This window comes from Rhinoderma darwinii, chromosome 1, assembly GCF_050947455.1.
Source record: "Rhinoderma darwinii isolate aRhiDar2 chromosome 1, aRhiDar2.hap1, whole genome shotgun sequence".
Taxonomy (NCBI): Eukaryota; Metazoa; Chordata; class Amphibia; order Anura; family Rhinodermatidae; genus Rhinoderma; species Rhinoderma darwinii.
The window spans coordinates 454,750,047-454,773,675 of NC_134687.1; the positions used below are offsets into that span (position 1 = coordinate 454,750,047).

The following is a 23,629-nucleotide window of genomic DNA, read 5'->3' on the forward strand; positions in this document are numbered from 1 at the left end:
TCTCTCTCCCTTTCTCTCTCCCTTTCTCTCTCCCTTTCTCTCTCTCTTTCTCTCTCTCTTTCTCTCTCTCTCCCTTTCTCTCTCCCTTTCTCTCTCTCTTTCTCTCTCCCCGGCGTATTGAGCTGTGATAGCCTACTGTCGGAAACAGTAGCTGTCACAGCTCATGCATGCGATGGTGGAAAATGGTGATGCATTTTCCCTGCGACGTAATATTCCGTCGCTGAACAGGGCGGTCAGCGCGATACAATATTACTTCACTGAGCGTTAAGAGATTAATATTGGTCATTACGTTCTTGTTAGGAAACTTGCAATACCAGTTGCTGTAAAAGGCTTTTATAGTAATTTACTGTTTTTGTTTTTCCAGTTTCGTTATTTTGTTCTCCTAAATTGTGGCGCAAATGTTGATCTGCTGGAGACTCTGCAGCCAGAGGAAGAAACGGTCTTCTATATCTGTGACACCCACAGACCAATAGATGTAGTAAATGTATATAATGATACCCAGGTATGTTTAGGGAGCTGGAATATATTGGAGAAAGAGAAAATTTAAGATTTTGTTTTACATTGAGGAGATCACCATGAATAATTTATCTTCTTTACAGATAAAGTTACTAATCAAACAGGATGATGATCTGGAAATACCTGCGTATGATGACATTTTCCGAGATGATGATGAAGAAAATGAAGACGATTCTGGGAATGAAAGTGAAGGCTCTGAGCCTTCTGGAAAGAGGAGGCGCTTTGATGAGGTACAATTTTTATGCAGAATAAAAGGCTAACCTTTTGCGTTTTTTTAAATGTCAGTCAGTGTGATTAGTGCAACTTTATAAATGGCTTTTATTAAATTATTTTTACTTTTTGAGATAAAGCTGCTCTGTATGATGTATACAGAGCAGATGTATCGTTCGCTGTGACCTGAATTCGTCAGTCCCACTGACCTGACTGGTTCAGGGTCAGCGGATCCTGCGTGTCTCGCACGCAGGATCCACCTGTAATCTATCACGTCTGAACCAGTCAGTTCTACGGACATGACCGGAACAGTATTTACTGAATGATACAGTTGCTCAGTTGTATACAGGATACAGAGCAGCTGTATCTCAAAAAGTATTTTTATAAAAACAATTTATTTGCACCAATCACTGAGCTTTTTATAAAAAAAAGCCTTTCGAAGGTTTACATGGCCTTTTAAGTGGTTTCTTACAGATCATTCAAATGTGACATATCTTATCTCTGTGTAAATGTTTTTGACATGATATATATATATATATATATATATAATCTCATCATCAGCTATCTATCATCAATAGATTAGATCTTGCTTGTTATATCTTTTTTTTTTTTTTTTTTTTGCATATTTGTTTTCCTTTTTAAGGGAGCTGTAGAAAGAAGAATTGAGAGAAGACGTCAGAGAAGAGAGTGGGAGGTGCATAGGTAAGATAAGGCCCGATTTAATGTTTAATTAGTAACTCTTTATTAATAGACTAATTTTAGAATAGTTTTCTGGAATAGGATTGAATCAGATTTCAAGTTTACATCAATGTTGCACCTTGCAGCAGAAAGAAAATGTTTCTGGTTTGGGCTGTCTTTTAGAAATATTTGACGTGCACCAAATCCTGGGTCTGCAAAAGCATAAATTCGATTGAGAGGGAAACCTTTTTGTCAGCCAGTCTCGGGTTATATACCACCTGGTTAAAATTTTGTAGGATGTTTCTTTAATGTTAGAGTGTGAACAGGTGTGTGCATTCTCCCACGATTGCTGTCAAGTAATGTTTATCAGAAATAGGGCCAATTTCATTCTCAGATGCTGCTGCTGCATAGGAGGGAGGTCTGTAGAACCCAAGTTTATAAATTGAGAATAGAGTTGAGAAATGGTACCTTTTTTATTTTTGGGCATTAAGTTTTAAATTGTGGAGGGGGAAGGTTCCCTGATGATTGAGAAATTAAATTTTTGTTTCCCACCGTAAAACTCCTTTTGTCACATTCTATGGTGGGGACAGATGACCTTGGGTATAGCTGCTGCCACTAGGAGGCGGACACCATGTAAAAAGTGTTAGCTCCTCCTATCAGCAAACCCTTCCTCCAGACACCGTTAATTGCTCTGTACAAGAAGCAGATAAACCCTAAGGCTGGGTTCACACGACCTATTTTCAGACGTAAACGAGGCGTATTATGCCTCCGTTTTACGTCTGAAAATAGGGCTACAATACGTCGGCAAACATCTGCCCATTCATTTGAATGGGTTTGCCGACGTACTGTGCAGACAACCTGTCATTTACGCGTCGTCGTTTGACAGCTGTCAAACGACGACGCGTAAAAATACAGCCTCGTCGAAAGAAGTGCAGGACACTTCTTTGGACGTTTTTGGAGCCGTTTTCTCAGACTCCAATGAAAACGGCCGTAAAAAACGCAGCGAAAAACGCGAGTTGCTCAAAAAACGTCTGAAAATTAGGGGCTGTTTTCCCTTGAAAACAGCTCCGTGTTTTCAGACGTTTTTGGTCACTACGTGTGCACATACCCTAAGGGTATGTGCACACGCTAGCTTGCTTTTACGTCTGAAAAGACAGACTGTTTTCAGGAGAAAACAGCTGCGTCTGACATAAAAGCTCCTCCTCGCATTATGCGAGGCGTCTTTGACGCTCGTAAATCTTGAGCTGCTCTTCATTGACTTCAATGAAGAACGGCTCAAATTACATAGCAAAGAAGTGTCCTGCACTTCTTTGCCGAGGCAGTCAATTTACGCGTCGTCGTTTGACAGCTGTCAAACGACGACGTGTAAATGACAGGTCGTCTGCACAGTACGTCGGCAAACCCATTCAAATGAATGTGCATATGTTTGCCGACGTATTGTAGCCCTATATTCAGATGTAAAACGAGGCATTATACGCCTCGTTTACGTCTGAAAATAGGTCGTGTGAACCCAGCCTTAAAGGGAATGTCGCAAATTAACTTTTTTTTTTCTTCCAAAATAATAATTTGACATGTTTTCCTATGTTGGCCACCAGAGGGAGCACTTCTCAGAATTACAGCAAGGGGAATAAGGCAAAGCAACCTGACTCACAGCTGCTGTAAATGTGGGAGGGAATCTCATCCCCCCCCCCCCTCCTACAAGCCAGGAAAAGGTGTCTTCAAATTGCTAAGCAGTGTCCGGCTGCCATTTTGGGTGTGATTCTGCAGCTGGCAGAAGCTATAGGACACACCAAAAGGCTAAGGGTATGTTCACACGCTTACTAAACTAATGGAAAACAACTCCTGATTTTCAGCCATTTTTTAATCAAACTCGCGTTTTTTTACGGCCGTTTTTGGAGCTGTTTTTCTAGTCAATGAAAAACTGCTCCAAAAACGTCCCAAGAAGTGATATGCACTTCTTTTTGGCGGGCGTCTTTTTACGTACCGTTTTTGGAAAACGGCCGTGTAAGAAACGCCCCGTCGGAACAGAACGCCCTATTTCCCATTGAAACCAATGGGCAGATGTTTGTAGGCGTTCTGCTTCTGATTTTTCAGCCGTTTTTCGAGACCTTTACGGCCCGAAAATTGTCTGAAAACACTGCGTGTGAACATACCCTTAGAATGATGAAAGTGAAGTAAACTACAGACACAGTGAGCGCTGCTACGCGCGCGTGCAACCGATGCTACGCGCGCGCGCGCAACCGATGCGTTAGGCAGCTCTGTTTCACCTGGTCTTACTGGATGAGGGAGGACTTGTGTGATTGTATTTATGCTCTTCCCTTCCGTCTTTCCACTTGGATGCTAATCTACCTGTGGACTCCATATCCCGCCTGGAAGAGAGGAAAAAAAATAGAATAGGAAGTTCTGCCTCCTACAGACACTAAGCTAAAACTGATGAGTTCAGTGTCTACAGGAGGAGCAAACACTTTATTTTTTTTTTAACCACCACTAAGAGGCAGAAGTTCATTGTCCTTGGGAGAAATCTGGGTTGTTAAAGGGGTTCTGTGAAGAAGGTTTAGGCGTCTGTTTAAGATGGTCTGAGTATGCCAGAGATATAGGGAAAGGGGAAACGCTTTATTACTGACAGGCCTTAGGTGTTTGCCCTGATAAAGAGCCCACATCAGGGCTCGTGGTGAGGAACGATAGAAAGGGATTCAAATAAGTCCCGTCTAGTTTGATGTGGGTTATCATTCCATACTGCGATTTGAGAGAATTGTGCAGCTAAATAGTATAATTTGGTATACCAGGTCACCAGACATAAGAGAGCGATAGTCTGTATACGTGCTCTGGGTCTGCAGCCAGCTCAAATAACTATCAATGGTGCCCTGGATGTGTAACGGAGCAGACCTGGGAAAGTTTACAAGTAAAGATCTAAAGAGCTCTAGTAGTCTAGGTAGGAATGTCCGAAGGATAGCAGGCACTCTCCCAATCTATGATCTAACGGACCGGATCATTCCACAAGAAGCTTCCTGATACCTCAAAATAATTTGGGATAATATCACAAGTAAAAATTGATATTACGGGTAAAATATGATACACATACTGTTTACACCGGAAAGCAGTCACATGGCTGCAGAAGTGTGGAAGGGCTAGTGTAGATCATGCTTTCTAACTTTTTGTAACCTATAATTATATTATGTTTTCAGATATATAAAACAGTATATTTAAAATACCAGAACGTATGTCTTACATTATCACCTCTAACCTACAGGAGGGAGATGCTTTTTGACTATGAACAGTATGAATACCATGGAACATCTGTAAGTAACGCATGGTTTTTATAGCAGGTAGATACATAGTACTGTGAAACCGTATTTACCACTCAGCCGATTTTCTTATATTTTTGTTACTTTTAAATGTTTTAATATAAGATAAAGACCACACGAGTAAACACAAACTGCAGCTTTCAAGTGATCATTCCATTTGAGAATGAAGATTTATTCAAAACCCATATCACCCAAGTGAAAAAGTAATTGCCACCCTTAGCAGTAACCACTGCAATCAAACCTTTGTGATGACTTGCGATGAGTCTCTCACGTCGCTGTGGAGGAATTTGGTCCCGCTTTTTGCATTATTTTTTCTAATTTGGCTACGTTGGAAGGTTTTTGAGCATGAACTACGTATTTCAGGTCTTGCCAGAGCATCCCTAAGGTTTCAAGTCAGGACTTTGACTTGGCCACTCCGAAACCTTAAATTTTGTTTCTTTTGAGCCCTTCAGAGGTGGACTTGCTTGTGTGCTTTGGTTCATTGTCCTTGAGCTTTAGGTCATGAACTGACTAGTGGACATTCTCCTCCAGGATTTTCTGATAGAGAGCAGAATTTATGGTTCCGTCTATTTATGACCAGTCTTTCAGATCCTGCAAAAGTAAAGCAGCCCCAGACCATCAAACTACTACTACCTACATGTTTGACTGTCATGATCTTATGGTGGTATGCGGTGCTAGCTTTACGCCGGATGTAATAAGACCCATGTATTCCAAGAAGTTCCTCTAGTCAGTCTACAAAAGTCTTGGGAATCATCTAGAAGTTTTTTGGCAAGTGCGAGATGAGCCTTTGTGTTCTTGGTCATCAGTGGATTGCGCTTTGCAACTCTCCCATGAATACCGGTTTTGCCCAGTGTCTTTCTGCCTGTATACATTTTTTGAAGCGCTCTAGGTGAAATTTTTGTAGACCAGCCACTCCTGGGAAGGTTCACTACTGTTCCAAATTTTCTCAATTTGTGCATAATTGATCTCACTGAAGTCCTAGAGCCTGAGCAATGGCTTTGTAACACTTTCCATACTGGTAGATTTCAATGACTTTGTTTCTGTATTTGAGTCTCTTTGATAACTTGGCGTCATGTCCTAATCTTTTAGACCTTATAGCCTGCTTCACATCCGAGAAACCATGGTCATTATAGATCTATTCAGGACCAGACGTTTAAGGGATTGGATACCATAAAGAGCACCCCCCCCCCCCCCCCCCGTTTCACAAAAATGTCAAAAGTTAATTAACAAAGAATGGCCTGATAATGAAAAAATGTGTTTTACACATTCATTTAAAAGAAAAAAAGCCCTTTGCAGATGAAGCTTCTGCAATTTAAAACAAAACAAGTAGAATAGACACCCTCGTGGCAAAAATGTGGAAACAATCCTTTCCGTTTGACATGGCTCTTCTTTGCGATTTTTTTTATATATATATATATATATATATATATATATATAGCACAGAAGGTAGAAACGAGGGTAACAGACTTTTGGTTCTAGCCTTGACAATATCTTCGAAAAGGCTTCAGTTAGGAAAAAAGGGTTCCATACGGAGATTCAGGTACATCTACTCAAAACATCAATCATTCCCTTCCAACAAGATCAGCTTGGTCAGGGATTTTATTCCATCTTTTTTCTTTGTAATGAAACCCAATGGGAAATCCAGAGCAATTCTAAACTGCTTAACCCCTTCCTGCCGCAGCCATGTTTTTGGATTTTTGCTGCTTGTTTTTTTTGTTTCCTCCTCCTCACCTTCCAAAAGCCATACACTTCCCCCCCCCCCCCCCCCGTCTATTTATAGCTGTATGACGGCTTGTTTTTTTGCGGGACAAGTTATAGATTTTCGCAGCACCATTTATTGTACCATTATAATGTAGCGGGATACTGGGAAAAATTTATTTGTGGGGTGGAATAGGAAACATGGGGTTTCGTTTTTATGGCTTTCACCGTTCACGGGATGTTAATTTTATTGTGTCACTACGATTACGGCAAAACCAAATTTTATATAGGGGTTTTTTTTTGTTTTTTTATTATGGCGTTCACTACGGGTTAAATGTTATATGTAATGGTTCGGACGCGGCAACTTAAAAAATAATAAATTTATATTTATTTTTTTTATTTACTTTCTGGGGAGGATTTTACTGTATTTAAACTTTGTGTGTGTTTTTTAAATGGGTAATCTGGTTACAACAAGTTACCCTTTAGCCGTAGGGTACGAGGTAACTTGCTGATCGGTGGGTGTCCCGACAAATGGGAACCCCCACCGTTTGAGAACGGGGTCCCGTACCCCTCGTTTGAACAGCTATCTTCAGTGATCCCATAAAGAATGAATGGAGCTGCAGTGCGCATGAGCGGTCTCCCGCTCAGTTCAAACGAGGGGTACGGGGTGCCCGTTCTCTTAAAACGGTGGGGGTCCCAGCTGCTGCTCAGAGTCTTATAAGAACGAATGGAGAAACTGACTTCCTGTCCACACATGAGACGCTGTGGTAGTTGGAGTCCTAATGCTGGTCACATGACACAGCTGAGGACAAGAAGGTATTGGATAACTCACAAATACAGCCACCGGTGAGAAAATTAGCTTCACTGCAATTTACATAACGTGCCTTTTTCCTTGGGCTCTACATCAAAAAACTGTTTTTTTTCATTGCGATTCTAACTGCAGCTTAACCGCAACGTGTAAATGGACCGTTATAGAAAAAAACTCATAGTAGAAGCTCTCCCGTGTAATTGTTGACTGGACATGTTTTCAATTTAACTTGACTAAATGGAATCATTGCTCCACTTTTTTTTGTGTAAAATACAACAAAATGTTACAATTATAATCAGAATCCTCACAAACCCACTGCATCAGTCTTGTTTGTTTTTCTGTAATTTTATTTTTTACTTTTAATAATTTTTTTATTTAACTTTTTTTTTTTTTTTTTTTAGTCTGCGATGATGATGTTTGAATTGTCCTGGATCATGTCAAAGGATTCTAATGACATGTTATGGTAAGTGGACAGCAAAGTGGCTTGAGTTTTTATGACATGGGAGATTTATAAAAACTACTGCAAAAGAAAGTTTTCATCAAGTCAGGTTTAAGCTCTCCTCTTTCTATAGCCCTTTTGTAAAATGAAAGAACAATTAATGCGTTAATATGGGCACTTCCTCCACTTGGGAAATCTCCACTTGGGCATCTCCTCCACTTTTGCCTTGCACAATAGTATACCAGTCAAGTGTTCTATTAATCTAGTATTTCAGTGCATTTATACTAATGTAAGCTGGCTGAAAAGTTTTCTTTTAGGATTATGCAGTTGATGACTCTTGCCTTTTATTTGATGGCTTAAAGAGGCTCTGTCCAGATTATAAGTGCACTTTCTCCTACATAATCTGATCGGCGCTGTAATGTAGATAACAGCAGTGGTTTTTGTTTTGAAAAACTATCATTTTTTAGCAAGTTATAAGCAATTTTAGATTTATGCTAATGAGATAAGACAACTGGGCGTGTTTTTTTACTTTCTACCAACTGGGCGTTGTGAAGAGGAGTGTATGAGGCTGACCAATCAGTGACTAATCAGTGTCCTACACTTCTCATTGTTCCAGCCCAGCTTCTTTCACTGCACAATCACGCTGGGCTGGAACAATGAGAAGTGTATGACGCTGATTAGTCACTGATTGGTCAGCGTCATACACTCCTCTGTACAACACCCAGTTGGTAAAAACATGCCAAGTTGTCTATTAAGAAACCAATCAGCGTCATACACTTATCCCCATTCATTTACACTGCAGATAGCGATATAGCTATGTGCAGCCACATAAACACACTATAACGTTACTGCAGTGTCCTGACCATGAATATACATTACCTCCAGCCAGGACGTGATGTGTATACAGAATCCTGACCACTTCTCTGAGTTACAGCATAGCAGGTGTAGTCTCGCGAGATTACGCTGTAAGCTGTCATTTACAGCGAGATCTCAGAGACGCTACAGAAGTGGTCAGGATTCTGAATACACATCACATCCTGGCTGGAGGTCATGTATATTCATTGTCCGGACACTGCAGTAACGTTATAGTTTTTGTGGCTGCACATAGCGATATAACTATCGCTATCTGCAGTGTAAATGAATGGGGAGAAGTGTATGATGCTGATTGGTCACTGATTGGTCAGCGTCATACACTCTTCTCCACAACGCCCACTTGGTCAAAAGTAAAACATTCCCAGTTGTCCATTAAGAAACTCATTAACATAAAGCTAATATTTGTCATAACTCAGTCAAAAATGATCGTTTTTCTAAATAAAAAAAACACTGCTGTAATCTACATAACTTCCCCATCTTGTACATGATGTGATCAGCGCTGTAATCTGGTGACAGAGCCTCCTTAAGTTAAAGTGTTCTGTGTTTATTGATGGGTCATAGTTTTAAAACCTTTGCTGTGCATTATTGACAGGTTGTGATAATATTTACAAGCCATCTAATGCTTAACTCCTTAACGCCGCAGGACGGATATATCCGTCCTCAGCAGCTGCTAGTTCGCGCAGGAGGACGGATATATCCGTCCTGTGATCGCGCGGGTACTGACAGTGTACACCCGCGATCAGCGGCAGGAGCACGGCTGTTATACACAGCCTGGTTCCTGCTGCAACTGCCGGAATCGAAGCACGCTCCGATTCCGGCAGTTTAACCCATTAAATGCCGCTGTCAAACAAATCGCGGGTCGCCGTCGGGTTTCCATGACAGCCGGGGGTCTAACAAAGACCCCCAGGTCTGTCTTCAGCATCTGCCTGTTAGGCGATGCCGGAGGCATGACCTAACAGGTTGCCTGTCAGTTTTACACTGACAGGCAATAATGCTTTGGTATACTAAGTATACCAAAGCATTATATATGCGATCGGCACATCGCATAGTGAAGTCCCCTGGTGGGACTAAAAGAAAAATGTAAAACAGTTAAATAAAGTTTGTGAAAAAAAATAAAAAATAATTAGTCAAAGTCAAATAAAACTACTTTTTTGGCCCAAAAAGTGGTTTTATTTAGTAAAACGGTCAAAACAAAATCACGCATACACATATATGGTATCCCAGCGATCGTAACAACTTGACCAATAAAATTAACATATTAAACCGCCGGATGAACAGCGTCCAAAGAAAACGCAAAAAACAACGGCAAAATTCTCTCTTTTCTCCCATTCCCCCCATAAAAAATAAAATAAAAGTTAATCTATAAGTCCCATGTACCCCAAAATTGTACTAATGAAAACTACACATTGTCCCGCAAAAATCAAGCCTAAGTATGGCCACATCGACGGAAAAATAAAAAAATGACGGCTCTTGGAACGCGGCGATGCAAAAACAAGTAATTTTTTTCTAAAAGGGTTTTTATTGTGCAAACGTAGAAAAAACATATAAAACCCTTACATATTTGGTATCCCCGTAATCGTGCCGGCCCATAGAATAAAGTTAACATGTTATTTCTGCTGCATAGTAAACGGCGTAAATTTATAACGTGAAAATTAATGCTGGAATAGCTGCTTATTTTCAATTCTCTCCTAAAATAAAGTTAATAAAAGTTAATATGTTATAAGCATCTAAAAATGGTACAATTACAAAATACAACTCGTCCCGCAAAAAACAAGCCCTTATACGGCTATGTCGACGGAATAAATTTAGTTACGACTCTTGGAATTCGACCGTGAAAAACAAAAAAAATCCTTGGTCATTAACGTGCAAAATGGCCCGGTCATTAAGGGGTTAAGCGAAATACAAATTTGACTTGTTTAGAGAATGTGTTTTCATGGTTGTGGTTTTTGTTTTCTTGTTTTCTTATACTTTTGTATTTATTTTTTATATAGGTGGGCTATTGTTGGCCTGACTGACCAGTGGGTTCAAGACCGAATTACTCAGTATGTTTATATTTCTGTCTCTTTAAATAAAAAAACATTAAAATTATATAATCTGTTTGAAGCAGCTTTTTTTTTTTTTTTTTCCTCCCATAACTTTGAATGTGAACAATAACATCTGGATCCTGTTTTATTTTAAAACAACAAAACAAGAACTACTTTTACATAGCATTTTAAAGTGATTTCATATCATGTTCATTTTCTTGAATCATACTCTGTTTCTGGGGAGGCCCTTAGAGGAGCCCTCACATTGCAGCTTATATAGCTATCTTAGTGCCTGCAAATCTGATATTCAAGGTATGTTTGTGCACTTTAGGCAGGTAGCATCATCACTTCTGTTCTTAAAGAGGCTCTGTCACCAGATTTTGCAACCCCTATCTGCTATTGCAGCAGATAGGCGCTGCAATGTAGATTACAGTAACGTTTTTATTTTTAAAAAACGAGCATTTTTGGCCAAGTTATGACCATTTTTGTATTTATGCAAATGAGGCTTGCAAAAGTCCAAGTGGGCGTGTTTAAAAGTAAAAGTCCAAGTGGGTGTGTATTATGTGCGTACATCGGGGCGTTTTTAATACTTTTACTAGCTGGGCGCTCTCATGAGAAGTAACATCCTCTTCTCTTCAGAACGCCCAGCTTGTGACAGTGCAGATCTGTGACGTCACTCACAGGTCCTGCATCGTGTCGGACACATCGGCACCAGAGGCTACAGTTGATTCTGCAGCAGCATCCGCGTTTGCAGGTAAGTAGCTACATCGACTTACCTGCAAACGCCGATGCTGCTGCAGAATCATCTGTAGCCTCTGGTGCCGGTGTCCTCGCTCGTCTGACACGATGCAGGACCTGTGAGTGACGACACAGCGTGATCTCTCGAGAACACGGCTGTGTCTGCACTGCCAGAAGCTGGGCGTTGTGAAGAGAAGTGGATGATACTTCTCGTCAGAACGGCCAGCTAGTAAAAGAAGTAAAAATGCCCCGATGTACGCACATAATACACGCCCAGTTGGACTTTTACTTTTAAACACACCCACTTGGACTTTTGCAAGCCTCATTTGCATAACTACAAAAATGGTCATAACTTGGCCAAAAATGCTCGTTTTTTAAAAATAAAAACGTTGCTGTAATCTACATTGCAGCGCCTATCTGCTGCAATAGCAGATAGGGGCTGCAAAATCTGGTGACAGAGCCTCTTTAAGGCACTGGAGCGATTACCAGAATGTTGGATCCCTTTTTAAAAAGAGCCCACTCACTCATATTAACCATTAGGATTCCGATGTTTCGGATTGCAAGAATAGTATTGTAAACTATGCTATCTTTGCTATGTATTTTGAAAAGAAAAAAATCAAAACCCATTACGACAGGGAAAAAAATGGTGAGCAGAGCAAAACTAAGGCCTCATGCACACGACCGTAAAAACTCCCGTTATTACGGGTCGTAATTACGACCCGTAATAACGGGCTCATAGACTTCTATTGGCGACGGGTGCCTTCCCGTTTTCTCACGGGAAGGTGCCCGTGCCGTTGAAAAAGATAGAACATGTCCTATTTCAGGCCGTAATAACGGCACGGACAGTCCATAGAAGTCTATGGAGCTCTCGTAATAACGGGTGGCTACATGTGTGCACCCGTCATTACGGCAGCGTTGCTAAGCGACGTCGGTAAATAGTCACTGTCCAGGGAGCTGAAAGAGTTAACTGATCGGCAGTAACTCTTTCAGCACCCTGGACAGTGACTACCGATCAGTATAAACCTGTAAAAAATAAAAATAAAAGACTTTCATACTTACCGACAACTTCCTGCTTTCTCCAGTCCGGTCTCCCGCCCGTTGCCTTGGTGACGCGTCCCTCTCGACATCCGGCCCGACGTCCTGGATGACGTTTCAGGTCATGTGACCGCTGCAGCCAATCACAGGTCAATCACAGGCTGCAGCGGTCACATGGACTGCCGCGTCATCCAGGGATGTCGGGCTGGATGTGAAGAGAGGGACGCGTCACCAAGACAACGGCCGGGTAAGTATGAATTTCTTTAACTTTTATTACAGAAAAGGCTGTCCCTTCTCTCTATCCTGCACTGCTAGAGAGAAGGGGCTGCCGATTAGTGCAGTGCTATTTTGCCGCCAAAAACGTGCCCGTAAATACGGGTGGATTACGGGTGACACCGGACCCATATTTACGGGCACGGGTTCGTAAATACTGGTGCAAAACGGGTGGAATACGTGACACCGGACCCGTATTTACGCCAGTATTTACGGGTGGGAAAAAATACGGTCATGTGCATGAGGCCTAAAACCTCAAAACTGCATCTGCAAAATTCTAGAAAAAACACCACACCTAGAACATGCTGCGACCGGCATCAACACTGCATAAAAAAAAAAACGCCTAACAAAAAAAAACATTAGCTCACATTTAATATGCCATTTTTGCCAAACCAAGCATAAACTGATGGAAGAATATTTTACCAGTAACCAATATGTTTCTTAAAATTTGAGAAAATGTGAATTCTTTTTACAGGATGAAATATGTCACGGATGTGGGTACTCTCCAGCGCCATGTTTCTAGACACAATCACCGTAATGAGGATGAAGAGAATTCCCTGTCCATTGACTGCATGAGGATTGCCTTTGAGTATGAGTATCCTTTCTAAATGGGGGTGGGGGGGGGGGGGTATAACACTGCTCCTACCGGGAAAAGAGTACTCCATTACTGTACTGTCTGCCACTCCTACATCAATCCCTGTTAGCAGAGGCTGATGAAAAAAAGTGGAAGCTACATAAGCAGCCGGCAACAGGGGGTCTTTTTTGACCTGACTGGGGGGGGGGAATGCATGACTACTGGGTAAGTTGTAGAAGAATATGATGAAGGGTGTGGGGGGTGGTCCTGCTGTAGTCACTAGTGAAAGTGGTATTTCTGTGATTAGTGGGTGGGGGCAGGTCACGTGACCAGGACAGATTTGTATCCCCTGGGGGTAAAAAATAAATAAAAAATGTTCCTATTGGTAGCAAACAGATATTAAACTGCGAGGTAATAATATAGAAACCTATATTGTGAAGTTGTAACACTTTATTATGCAACGAATATAAATTATTTGCTGAAACCGAAATGACCTTTTTTCAACAAACTTCTGGTCCAAGCACGGAGACCCCCACCAATTGCTAAAACAAAGCTGAGCCGCTTCGTTTCTATATGGCTTTCCGGAAAAAGCCGATGTAGCAGTGTACAGGCTCATAGACTTTCTATTGAGCCTGTACGCCACTCGATTGATTTCCGGAAAATGCCGAACAGAAACAAAGCTGCTGAGCGCTCACACGAACACTTCTACCGCTTTGTTTTAGCGATAGGTGGGGTCTCAGTGTTCGGACCTCCACCAATCAAAACTTCTGACATGTCATTATAACATGTCTGAAGTTTGAACGTTTAGTTACCCTCTAAGGTTGTGGTTTGTTTGTTTTTGTTTTTAATATATTTATATTCCTGAAAAGGACTGGAGACTCGTTTTGACATAAGTGTCATGTGATTACTGCACTTTCTTCATTACAGGTAGATTCATCTTGGAACTGAATTAAAATAAGCTTTTCATGTTTTTTTTCTTTCTTTTCAAAACCTTGCATCCTGAAGGAATGTTGTGAAATTGTGACATATATCGGATGTGTTTTGTCAGATACTTATTTTGATGTTGTTCTGATTGCAAACTGCTTGTTTTGTCACTCCTGATCAATCCGTTTTCTTTAACGGTGGGATGTCAGTGTGCGCCTTTCTTTATACCAGCACTGGTCATTATTTGAAAGCATCTGTAATTCATGTTATACGTCCTCCAGTCTCAAACTCTGGTCTGTGCAGGGCCAAAAAAAACTTCAAGAACTCTTAGCAGACATGGGGTGAGTGACCGTACTTCATCATCCACACTATAGGTACTTGAGTTAACTCTTAAATAAATTCATATTTCTGTCAAAGAGAGACTATTGTGTTCCCAAAAAAAAATGCAAGATTTTGTCCTCCTGAAATTATTGTGTATTTTCTTCTAGTAAGTTGGCACCTTATAATACCGGTAAATGATCAATTCAGCTATTTAACTTTGTTACTTGATATTTTTACATGTCTCTAAGTTTTGTAGACTTGGTAATGGCATTAAAGAGTGTTTTACTATTTGCGCTTACCAGCTTTCACCCAAGAATTGTTTGCTTGGAATCCATTTGTAGCCCCTGTTAATAATTTCATTGTCCTCTTAAAGGTAACATATCTACTGTCTTCCCAGGCTTCCTTTGAAACAAGTGAAGCAGAAGTTTAACTCAATGGACATTTCTTTAAAAGAAAATCTCCGGGAAATGATTGAAGAATCTGCCAACAAATTTGGGTAAATGGAATAATTGTATTCGTTTTTTTGGTATCCTGTATAAATGTTAACACTTGTCAGGCATCGGGACAGCAAATGAAATTCATTTGATGGGAATTAAACACTTGCTGTCAGATTCACCCTTAAAATATACAGGGTGATTAAAAAAGGATGGTGCAAATGTAAAGGCCTGTAGTTAACCCTTTCCTGCCGCATGACCAAACTACATCATGGGGTGGGGGTGACGTTTGGAGCGGGCTTACACGCTGAGCCGGCTCCATACACTGCAGGTGTCAGCTGTGTATCACAGCTGACACCCTGCTCTAACAGCCAGGAACAGAGATTGCTCTATTCATGGCCGTTTAACTAGTTAAATGCCGCAGTCGAGAGACTGAAGCGTTTAAACCGTTAAAAGGAGGGGCGGCCAGCTCCAACAGACTATCGGCCCCCGCGACGCAATCGTGGGGCGCAGATTGCTGTCATGGCAGCCTGGGTACCTAATGAAGGCCGCCGTGTCTTCCTCTTCTGTTCGGCTGGGCTTAGAAGCCTGTAAAAATGCCAAACATCAAAGTGTCAATTAAGTTATATCAATTTTTCAGGAGTGTAAAAATATTAAAAGTTCAAAAACTCTCAAGTTATAAAAAAAAAATGGTACCAATAAAAACTGCAGCTGATCTCGCAAAAAATAAGCCCTCGCCGCTCAATCGACGAAAAAATAGTTACGGCTGAGAATGTGGTGACTCAAAACAAATACATTTTTTTTTTAATCGCTTTTTCTTTGCAAAGTTTGAATAAAGAAAAGCCGAAAAAATGACGTCCCTTTTTTACGGGTCTGTAAATACGGGTGGAATACGGATGACAACTGACCCGTGTTTACGGGCACGGGTCTGTAAATACGGGTTAAAAACATGTGACAAAGGACCTGTGTTTATGGCCAGTATTTACGGGAGGGGGAAATAATACGGTCGCGTGCATGGGGCTTAACACGAAGCCCACCTTAGTAATGGATGCTGTCAATGAGACAACGGCCATTACTAAGTCGGTAATAAAGTATAAAAGAAACCGACCTAAGAATCTTTATTTATTGAAATAGACTCCCACAGAATTATTTTTTTAATTTATTTTTTTCCTCTACCATTTAAAAAAACAAAACCTAAACCTAGGTCATCAAAATAGTCCAACGAATCTATGACTTGGTGCCCAAGCACACTAACTTATTTTTTCCTGTCCGTTAATACTGGCGTAAATACGGGTCCTTGGTCACTCGTATTCCACCCGTATTTACGGACCCGTTTTCTCTGCACTAATCGGCAGCCCCTTCTCTCTATTGGGCAGAGATTCCCAGTGTTTGAAAGTAAAAAAAAGTTTATACGTGCCCTGGCCGTCGTCTTGGTGACGCGTCCCTCTTCTGACATCCAGTCCGAGCTCCCTGGATGATGCGGCAGTCCATGTGACCGCTGCAGCCTGTGATTGGCTGCAGCGGTCATATTGGATGAAACGTCATCCCGGGAGGCCGGACTGGTGGAAGAAGAAAAAGAGTTCTGGGTAAGTTAACTTTTAATACTATTAACTCCAGCGGTAGTCACTGTCCCGGGTGCTGAAAGAGTTACTGCCGATCAGTTAACTCTTTCAACACCCTGGACAGTGACTATCCCCTGACGTCGCCTAGCAACGCTCCCGTAATTACGGGAGCCCCATAGACTTCAAAATGGGTCTTTTCCCTAGAAACGAGGGTCATTGTTTGTCCCTGTGAACTTCGCCTGCCACAGAATGTGCGCACTTCACAGCTAGAACGGCTCCAGCATATGAGATGGGATCTGCTCCCGTCCCTACTTTCCTATGCCGTTTGTGTGCCAGAGACATATACACAGATGCTAATAAAGATGGCTGCCCCCACAAAAATAAAAAAGTAACATTAGGGAACATATTAAAATATGCCCGTAACTTAAAACACTTAAAAGGAAAGGTGTTAGGCTTTTTTTTTTTGTAAGTGAAATATTGTCTAACGTTGTGTTGCTGAGAACAGCTGGAGAATGCAGGTAGAAGGGAGCAGTAATGCGTGCTTCAGTCATGTCTATGCTGGTGTCTACAAGGACAAGCCGGCTTCAACTGAACTCCATTCAAGCAACACAGAACCTCTCTAGGCTTCCTTCACATTTATTTTTATTTTTTTTAACTTTTATTTTTGTTGCTAGTTTTTTCATTTGTGACAATTTGTATAAGTGTTTTTTCCGGGCATTTTTAACCATTCTAGAGAGAGACCTATGGAGTAAAATGCAAAAAAAAACACCATCCCCAGAGTATACTTAGTTTGGATAAGTGCACCACTGACCCTAAGTTTGTAGGGTTTTTCATATTTTACTATGTTTTAAACGAACATCTGGCTATAGTGTTTTTGACCAAACAAAAACGTGGGGAAAAAAAAGTATGTGCGAAACTGACCTAAATGAATATTTATTTCTACTAGTTTAGGACAAACAAAAAAAGGAATTTGGGATCAAAAGGCATCAATACCCAGATTTCCTTATTCAAAGTCAGTTCTTCAACTCTTAGAATTGTGAGTTCAATATTTAGCCTGTAGGTGTCGCTATTACTGTAGGTACACATGAAGAATTTAGCAAATCGCATTCCCCTAAACTATCGCAAATGAGAAATTGACTACACTATTGACTAAAACATTCCAGCAAGAAGAAATGGAGATGCCTTACACAGACCACCACTGCAATTGTAATAGCACAAGGTAAATGAGGTTGTCTTTGTTTTTTTTTAAATGGTAGTTTATTCCATGGAAGTCCATGAGGAGGTGACACAGGCTAACTGGTTACATATATTTTTTTTTTCCATTGCATTCCAATTAATTTTAACTACAGTCCCTATTTTAGCTTGTTTGCTCACATCTATAGTAGTATCTTTCCTTTTTCATGTTTCCTAAGTTTACCGATTTTTTTCATTTTTTTTACTTTGACAGGATGAAAGACATCCGGGTGCAGACCTTTAGTGTGCAGTTTGGTTTCAAGAATAAGTTTCTGGCCAGTGACATTGTGTTTGCTGTAATCGCTCTCTTGGAAAACCCAGAGAAAGATGAGAATGGGACTGATAACTTTATCAAGGCTTTAGACAGCTTGTCCAGGTAGATAATGTTTTCATATTATTATCCCCATTCATACAAAAGGGGAAGACCGCACCGTGCGTTGATCATCTTGGGGCTCATTTAGACGAGCATGTATCACGACCATGTGACGGCTGTTAAAACAACGGCCGTCACACGGACTCATGTATTTCAATGGGGCCGTGCACACAACTGTTCCAACGGAGCATGTGAAGGGTCAGTGAAAAAAATAGGACATGTCCTACTTTACCGCGTGTCACTCATCCCTCCTCTAGTCTATGGGGATCCGTGACAACGCGTCCCGCACGGTTGCACCTTGGATGTGAAAAACTTCAGTTTTTCGCATCCGAGGTTGCCGACGCTCGTCTGAATGTAGCCTTACAATGTAAAGCAGTCCAGGTGGTCTATTCATTGTGGGTCTGTAAAGGCCCTTTTACACTGGCCGATTATCGTGCAAACGAGTGTTTAAAATACGCTCGTTCCCGATAATTGTCCTGTGTAAATAAGGCAGCGATGAGCAGACGAACGAGCAAACGCTCGTTCATCAGCTCATAGTATCGTTTTAAAGTGCAAAATATTATCGTTGTCTGCAGCGCATATCCCTGTGTAAACGGAGATACACTGCCGACATGATGCAAATGTATGGGGACGAGCGATCGTCCCCATACACAGCTCCTTGTGAAAGCAGCAAACAAGCGCTGATCAACGAGCTATATCTTTGCATCGGCCAAAATGTGCCGGTGTAAACATACCTTTACTTTATTTTATGAAATTACATGCAACTATGTTACCCACTTTTTGCACTTCAGTACTACTGATTATGATATGGAAATCAATGTAGTTTTGTCAAATTATTTACACAGTATGTATGCATATAACCTGGTGATGGCATCTTTTGGGTTTGTGACTCATTTTAACCCCTTAATGACGAGCGGCATATATATCCGTCGCAAGCAGGTGTTGGTTCCCCGCGTAGCGATGGATATATCAGTCGCTTTGATCGGGTGGGTACTGCCAGTGTACCCACGCGATCAGCGGCTCGAGCACGGCTGTTATACACCGCCTGGCTCCTGCCGGAATCTAAGCGCGCTCAGATTCCGGCAGTTTAACCCATTAGATGTCACGGTCAATAGCGACCGCAGCATCCAATGTGTTTGACAGAGGGAGGGAGCTCCTCTGTCACCCCATCGGCGCCAGAGGCATGGCTTAATAGATTGCCTGTCCGTTTTACACTGACCAGCAATAATGCTTTGGTATACTAAGTATACGCTCGTCAAAATAAAAAAATTACGGCTCTTGGAATGCGGTGATGCAAAAACAAGTAAATTTACGTATGAAAACCTAAAACCTTTACATATTTGGTATCCCCGTAATCGTGCCGACCTATAGAATAAAGGTAACACGTTATTTATGCCGCATAGTGAACGGCATAAATTTTATAACCTAAAAACAATTCTGGAATAGCTGTTTATTTTCAATTCTTTGCTAAAATGAAGTTAATTAAAATGAATCGATCTATTACATGCACCCAAAAATGGTGCAATTTGAAAAATACTACTCGTCCTGCAAAAAACAAGACCTTATACGGCTATGTTGAGGGAATAAAAAAAAGTCAAGACTCTTAGAATGCAACAGTGAAAAAACAAAAAGATGAATCCTTGGTCATTAACGTGCCAAATGGCCTGGTTGTTAAGGGGCTATGGTCCGGATCTCACACACTGTTTTGAATCCGTTTGTTTTTGTTGTGGTTTTTTTTGGTTTGTTTTTGTTTTGTTTTTTGGTGTATTTTTCTTTTTTTCGAGCCAAAGCCAGAAGTAGATCCAAAAGGAAGGAAAGGTATAAAGAAAAGTTTGATGCATCGAATTTCTTTTGTCTCCTCTTCTGTATTTGGTTTAAAGAGCTTAGACAAAAACTGTATCAAAACGGTGTTTGTGATCCTGGCCTAAATCATGGATTTGTCTATTTTTAGAATACTTTATTAAAGGTATTTTCCGGTTTAAAGAAACATACTGACATTTTGGCAGTTCATCTAGAGATACATACCTTCCTAATAAAACTCCTGTAGAAATTTCTCCATCCTCTATGGTTTCTAGTATCCTCTCCGCCCTAACCCTGCGTACTTCATGTACTCTGAAAGCGTCTGTGTCGACACGCTATTCGGTGATCCAACTCTTCCCCTCTCCTTGTCCACACATGAAGGCAAACATCACTGTGATGGGCTTTGCGCGCATTCATGCTGTTGATTCGATTCGCTCCCCACTCTTGCATCCTCCTACCGCACTAAGTTGCCACTCGTCGCTGCATCACGTGACCACAGTTCTTTTCCTGTTCAATATTATTTAATGCAAAACTGAAAAACTAGACTAAGGAGAAAAGGTAGGCAGGGAAAATGCATTAAAGGAGTAGAGGATGACTAGAGATTTGCATTTGGCAGGTAGGCAGGGAAAGTACTGGATGGGGAGAAGGATACTGAGGATGGGAGCGAGTGTAACCTAAAGGGGTGATGAAATAGTGAGGGTGGGAGTTAGCTAGAAAGATATGACGCAAACTCTCATGGGCGTTGTAGTTTAGAGTGGTGCACGCTCTGCTCCTGGACTGCCTCACTACAGGAAGTACGAATGTTTTTCGAGTGTGGAAACGACCTGGTCGAGAGTGGAACAAATGAAAATTTGCACCAAGAAAATGGGACATACTAATATACAAAAAAAAAACACAAAAACAGGCCGTACTTACCAAATAGGCAGGTTAACACCAGTTCCCAACAGGAGGCAGACAAACCACCAATGCTACAGGGGGGGGGGGGGGGGTGCTCTGGTATACAGGTAGAATATGCTAGTGATATCCACTCCCACTAGTCTTGAGGGGAGTGGCTGCTCGGTGTGATCAACTGCACACAACCAAATCTGCAAACAATGTGTCGGTTGCACGGTGTAGCGTATCTTTCTGGATCGTAGCCTATTGGTCACGCCCATAGTATCAGGTGGGCTGGCCCTTCGCGCCACACCAAACAATCGCACACTCTTGCTTCCCAGCATTACGAGACCTGGCCGCCTCCTGAAAGAAGTATTCGTGATAAACCTGAGGTATTAGTAGATGTATGGGCCAAAATACGCACGCTCGCAACCCACATCAAGGGTCCTCACTGTCTTGCGAGTGCCTACACTAGGACTTTCGTTCCCTATATTGAAGCAAGTAACCAAAAAATGGGACATACTAATATACAAAAACAGGCCATACTTACTAAATGGGCGAGTTAACAACAGTTCCCAACAGGAGGCAGACATGGCGTTTCAACTCTGAACGCCATGGAGAACAATATAGACATGTACAATGGATTCAAGGTTTTTTTTCGTTTTTTTTTTTTTTGCTAAGCCGAAAAACACCTTTTAAAAAAAAAAAAAAAAAAAAAAAATGCAATTTCATATGTGGTTTTGGCTATTGGTTGTGCAGCTTGTCCAAACTCTTGCATAAGCTACATAGTAAAATGCTTGACTGTTGACTAAAAGGTTGACTGTTTTCTATTTTATTCTCAATCACACATTGCGAAATTTTTAATTGCACGGTGTTGCTGAATTTTGGTGAAGATTCTGCAAAGTAAGCAAATATGGTTTTAACAAACGGGAGCATAAATCATAAAAATGTTTCCTCCTTTTAACCCTGTGTATGCTGTGGCCTATTTTACTACACGTATAAAGCCAGAAAGTGTATAAAATTAGGACTCCCTAAACTACAAGGTTTCCTGCCAACTTTAAAATAGTCTTTTAGATATCGCCAAGAAATATCTAAACCAGGATTGCCCCATGTGGTGACCCACTCCTTTTTCTTTTAAGTGTATGCCATTTACCACCACTCTGCTTCCTGTCCACAAGGCTGGATTCACATGGTCGTACTTATAGTTTGTGTGGGGTTTGTCTATTTTATTCGAAGTCCAACTCCCTTAGGTCGGATTCACACGAGCGTGTGCGTTTTGCGCGCGCAAAAGGTACATAACGGCTCCGTGTGTCAGCGTATGATGCGTGGCTGCGTGATTTTCGCGCAGCCGTCATCATTATAACACTCTATGTTTCTAAACCGAAAAGCACGTGGTGCTTTTCTGTTTTCATTCATACTTTTGACTGCTGTTGCGCGAATCACGCGCGTCACAGGGAAGTGCTTCCGTGTGCTGCGCGTGATTTTCACGCACCCATTGACTTCAATGGGCGCGTGATGCGCGAAAAACGACCAACCAACGGACATGTTGTGAGTCTTACGCAGCGGAGACGCTGCGTGTAAATCACTGACAGTCTGAACCTGCCCATAGACTAACATAGGTCTGTGCGAGGCGCGTGAAAATCACGCGCGTTGCACAGACGTATCACGTTTGTATGAAATAAGCCCTAAATCCTTTGTTTTTGTGACAAGTGCACAATGAAGAAATATTTTTCAGTATTTGGATATTTCTAAAATGTTAACATTTATCATTTGACCCCAAGAGCTTTTACTTTTTTTATCTTCATATTTTATAGGAGCAACCTCGATAAACTGCACCATGGCCTAGATCTCTCGAAGAAGCTGTTGCGCGCCATTCAACAGACTGTAGCTAGCTGCATATGCACTAATCTTATTCTATCCCAGGGACCTTTCCTGTACTGCTACCTTATGGAGGTTGGTATGAGTCTTCCAGCACCATGCGCTGTGTCTTTAGAGTGCTTATAAATCATTTCTGGCATTTCTCTTGCGTTTTTTGCGGCATTAAACGCTGCGGCCACAGGTTAGCTTTAATCAATGGGGAAATATATAACGCTCTAAAAAATAAAAAGCCACCTAAAAAAAACAGTTTTGTGTTTTTGTTTTTTAGTTTCATGTTTTATCAGAATCGCAGCAAGGCTGGTTTTGGAGTTTTTCCCAGCATTTAGTGGTGTCCTTTTTCCGAAAGACCTCTATAGGTTTTTTGTTTTGTGAGCATTTTTTTTTTTTTTTGCCTCTTTAGAAAAACACTGTTACTGTTAAATATTACAGTATTTAACCCCTTAATGCATTATCACGTAGGTGACCGGTGTTAAGGAGTTGTATGGAGCGTGTGTCGGCCGTGTGTTACAGCCGACAAATCACTGCAGCGGACGGAATCAAAAGATGACTTTGATTACGCCCGTTTTAACCTCTTAGATGCGGCAGTCAATAGCGACCATGGCATGGAACGGTCGGTTAGAGAGGGCCGTCCCCCCTCCGACGTGCCATTGGCCCCCCTGCAACACTATTGAAAGGTGCCGATGGTTGTTATGGCAGCATGGTGGTGTAATGAAAGCCCCCAGGTCTGCCATCTTTGTACTGCTTCATAGGAGACTGTCAGTTTAGTGATATACTGCAATACACTAGTATTGCAGTATATCATTCAAGTGGTGGAACGATCGCTGGTTCAAGTACCCTAGGGGGGGGGGGATAGATAGATAGATAGATATATATATATATATATATATCTATCTAAGTGTGTGTGTGTTCTCTCGCTCTTTCTTCAGAATTGCGTTTTTTTGGTCATCTTGAAACTTTTTAATTTCATTCTTTTGAGCAGCATGTACTGCAAAATGGCAATAAAAACTACAGATCATCCTGCAAACAAATAAGCCTTCACATCGCTCAATTGACAGAATAA

At 41.3% G+C, this 23,629-nt stretch overlaps 1 protein-coding gene across 1 annotated transcript in view; it reads left to right on the forward strand.

Moving 5' to 3' along the window:
- Window positions 1-23,629, forward strand: part of CDC45 (cell division cycle 45) — a 43,817-nt gene that overhangs the window by 4,204 nt on the left and 15,984 nt on the right. The window contains exons 2-12 of the mRNA XM_075828729.1: window positions 365-502; window positions 600-746; window positions 1,370-1,428; window positions 4,655-4,703; window positions 7,617-7,678; window positions 10,519-10,569; window positions 13,073-13,192; window positions 14,305-14,436; window positions 14,814-14,912; window positions 17,860-18,021; window positions 22,506-22,644. Of these exons, the coding sequence (XP_075684844.1) occupies window positions 365-502; window positions 600-746; window positions 1,370-1,428; window positions 4,655-4,703; window positions 7,617-7,678; window positions 10,519-10,569; window positions 13,073-13,192; window positions 14,305-14,436; window positions 14,814-14,912; window positions 17,860-18,021; window positions 22,506-22,644 (1,158 nt within the window). The remainder of the gene's footprint in view (window positions 1-364; window positions 503-599; window positions 747-1,369; window positions 1,429-4,654; window positions 4,704-7,616; window positions 7,679-10,518; window positions 10,570-13,072; window positions 13,193-14,304; window positions 14,437-14,813; window positions 14,913-17,859; window positions 18,022-22,505; window positions 22,645-23,629) is intronic.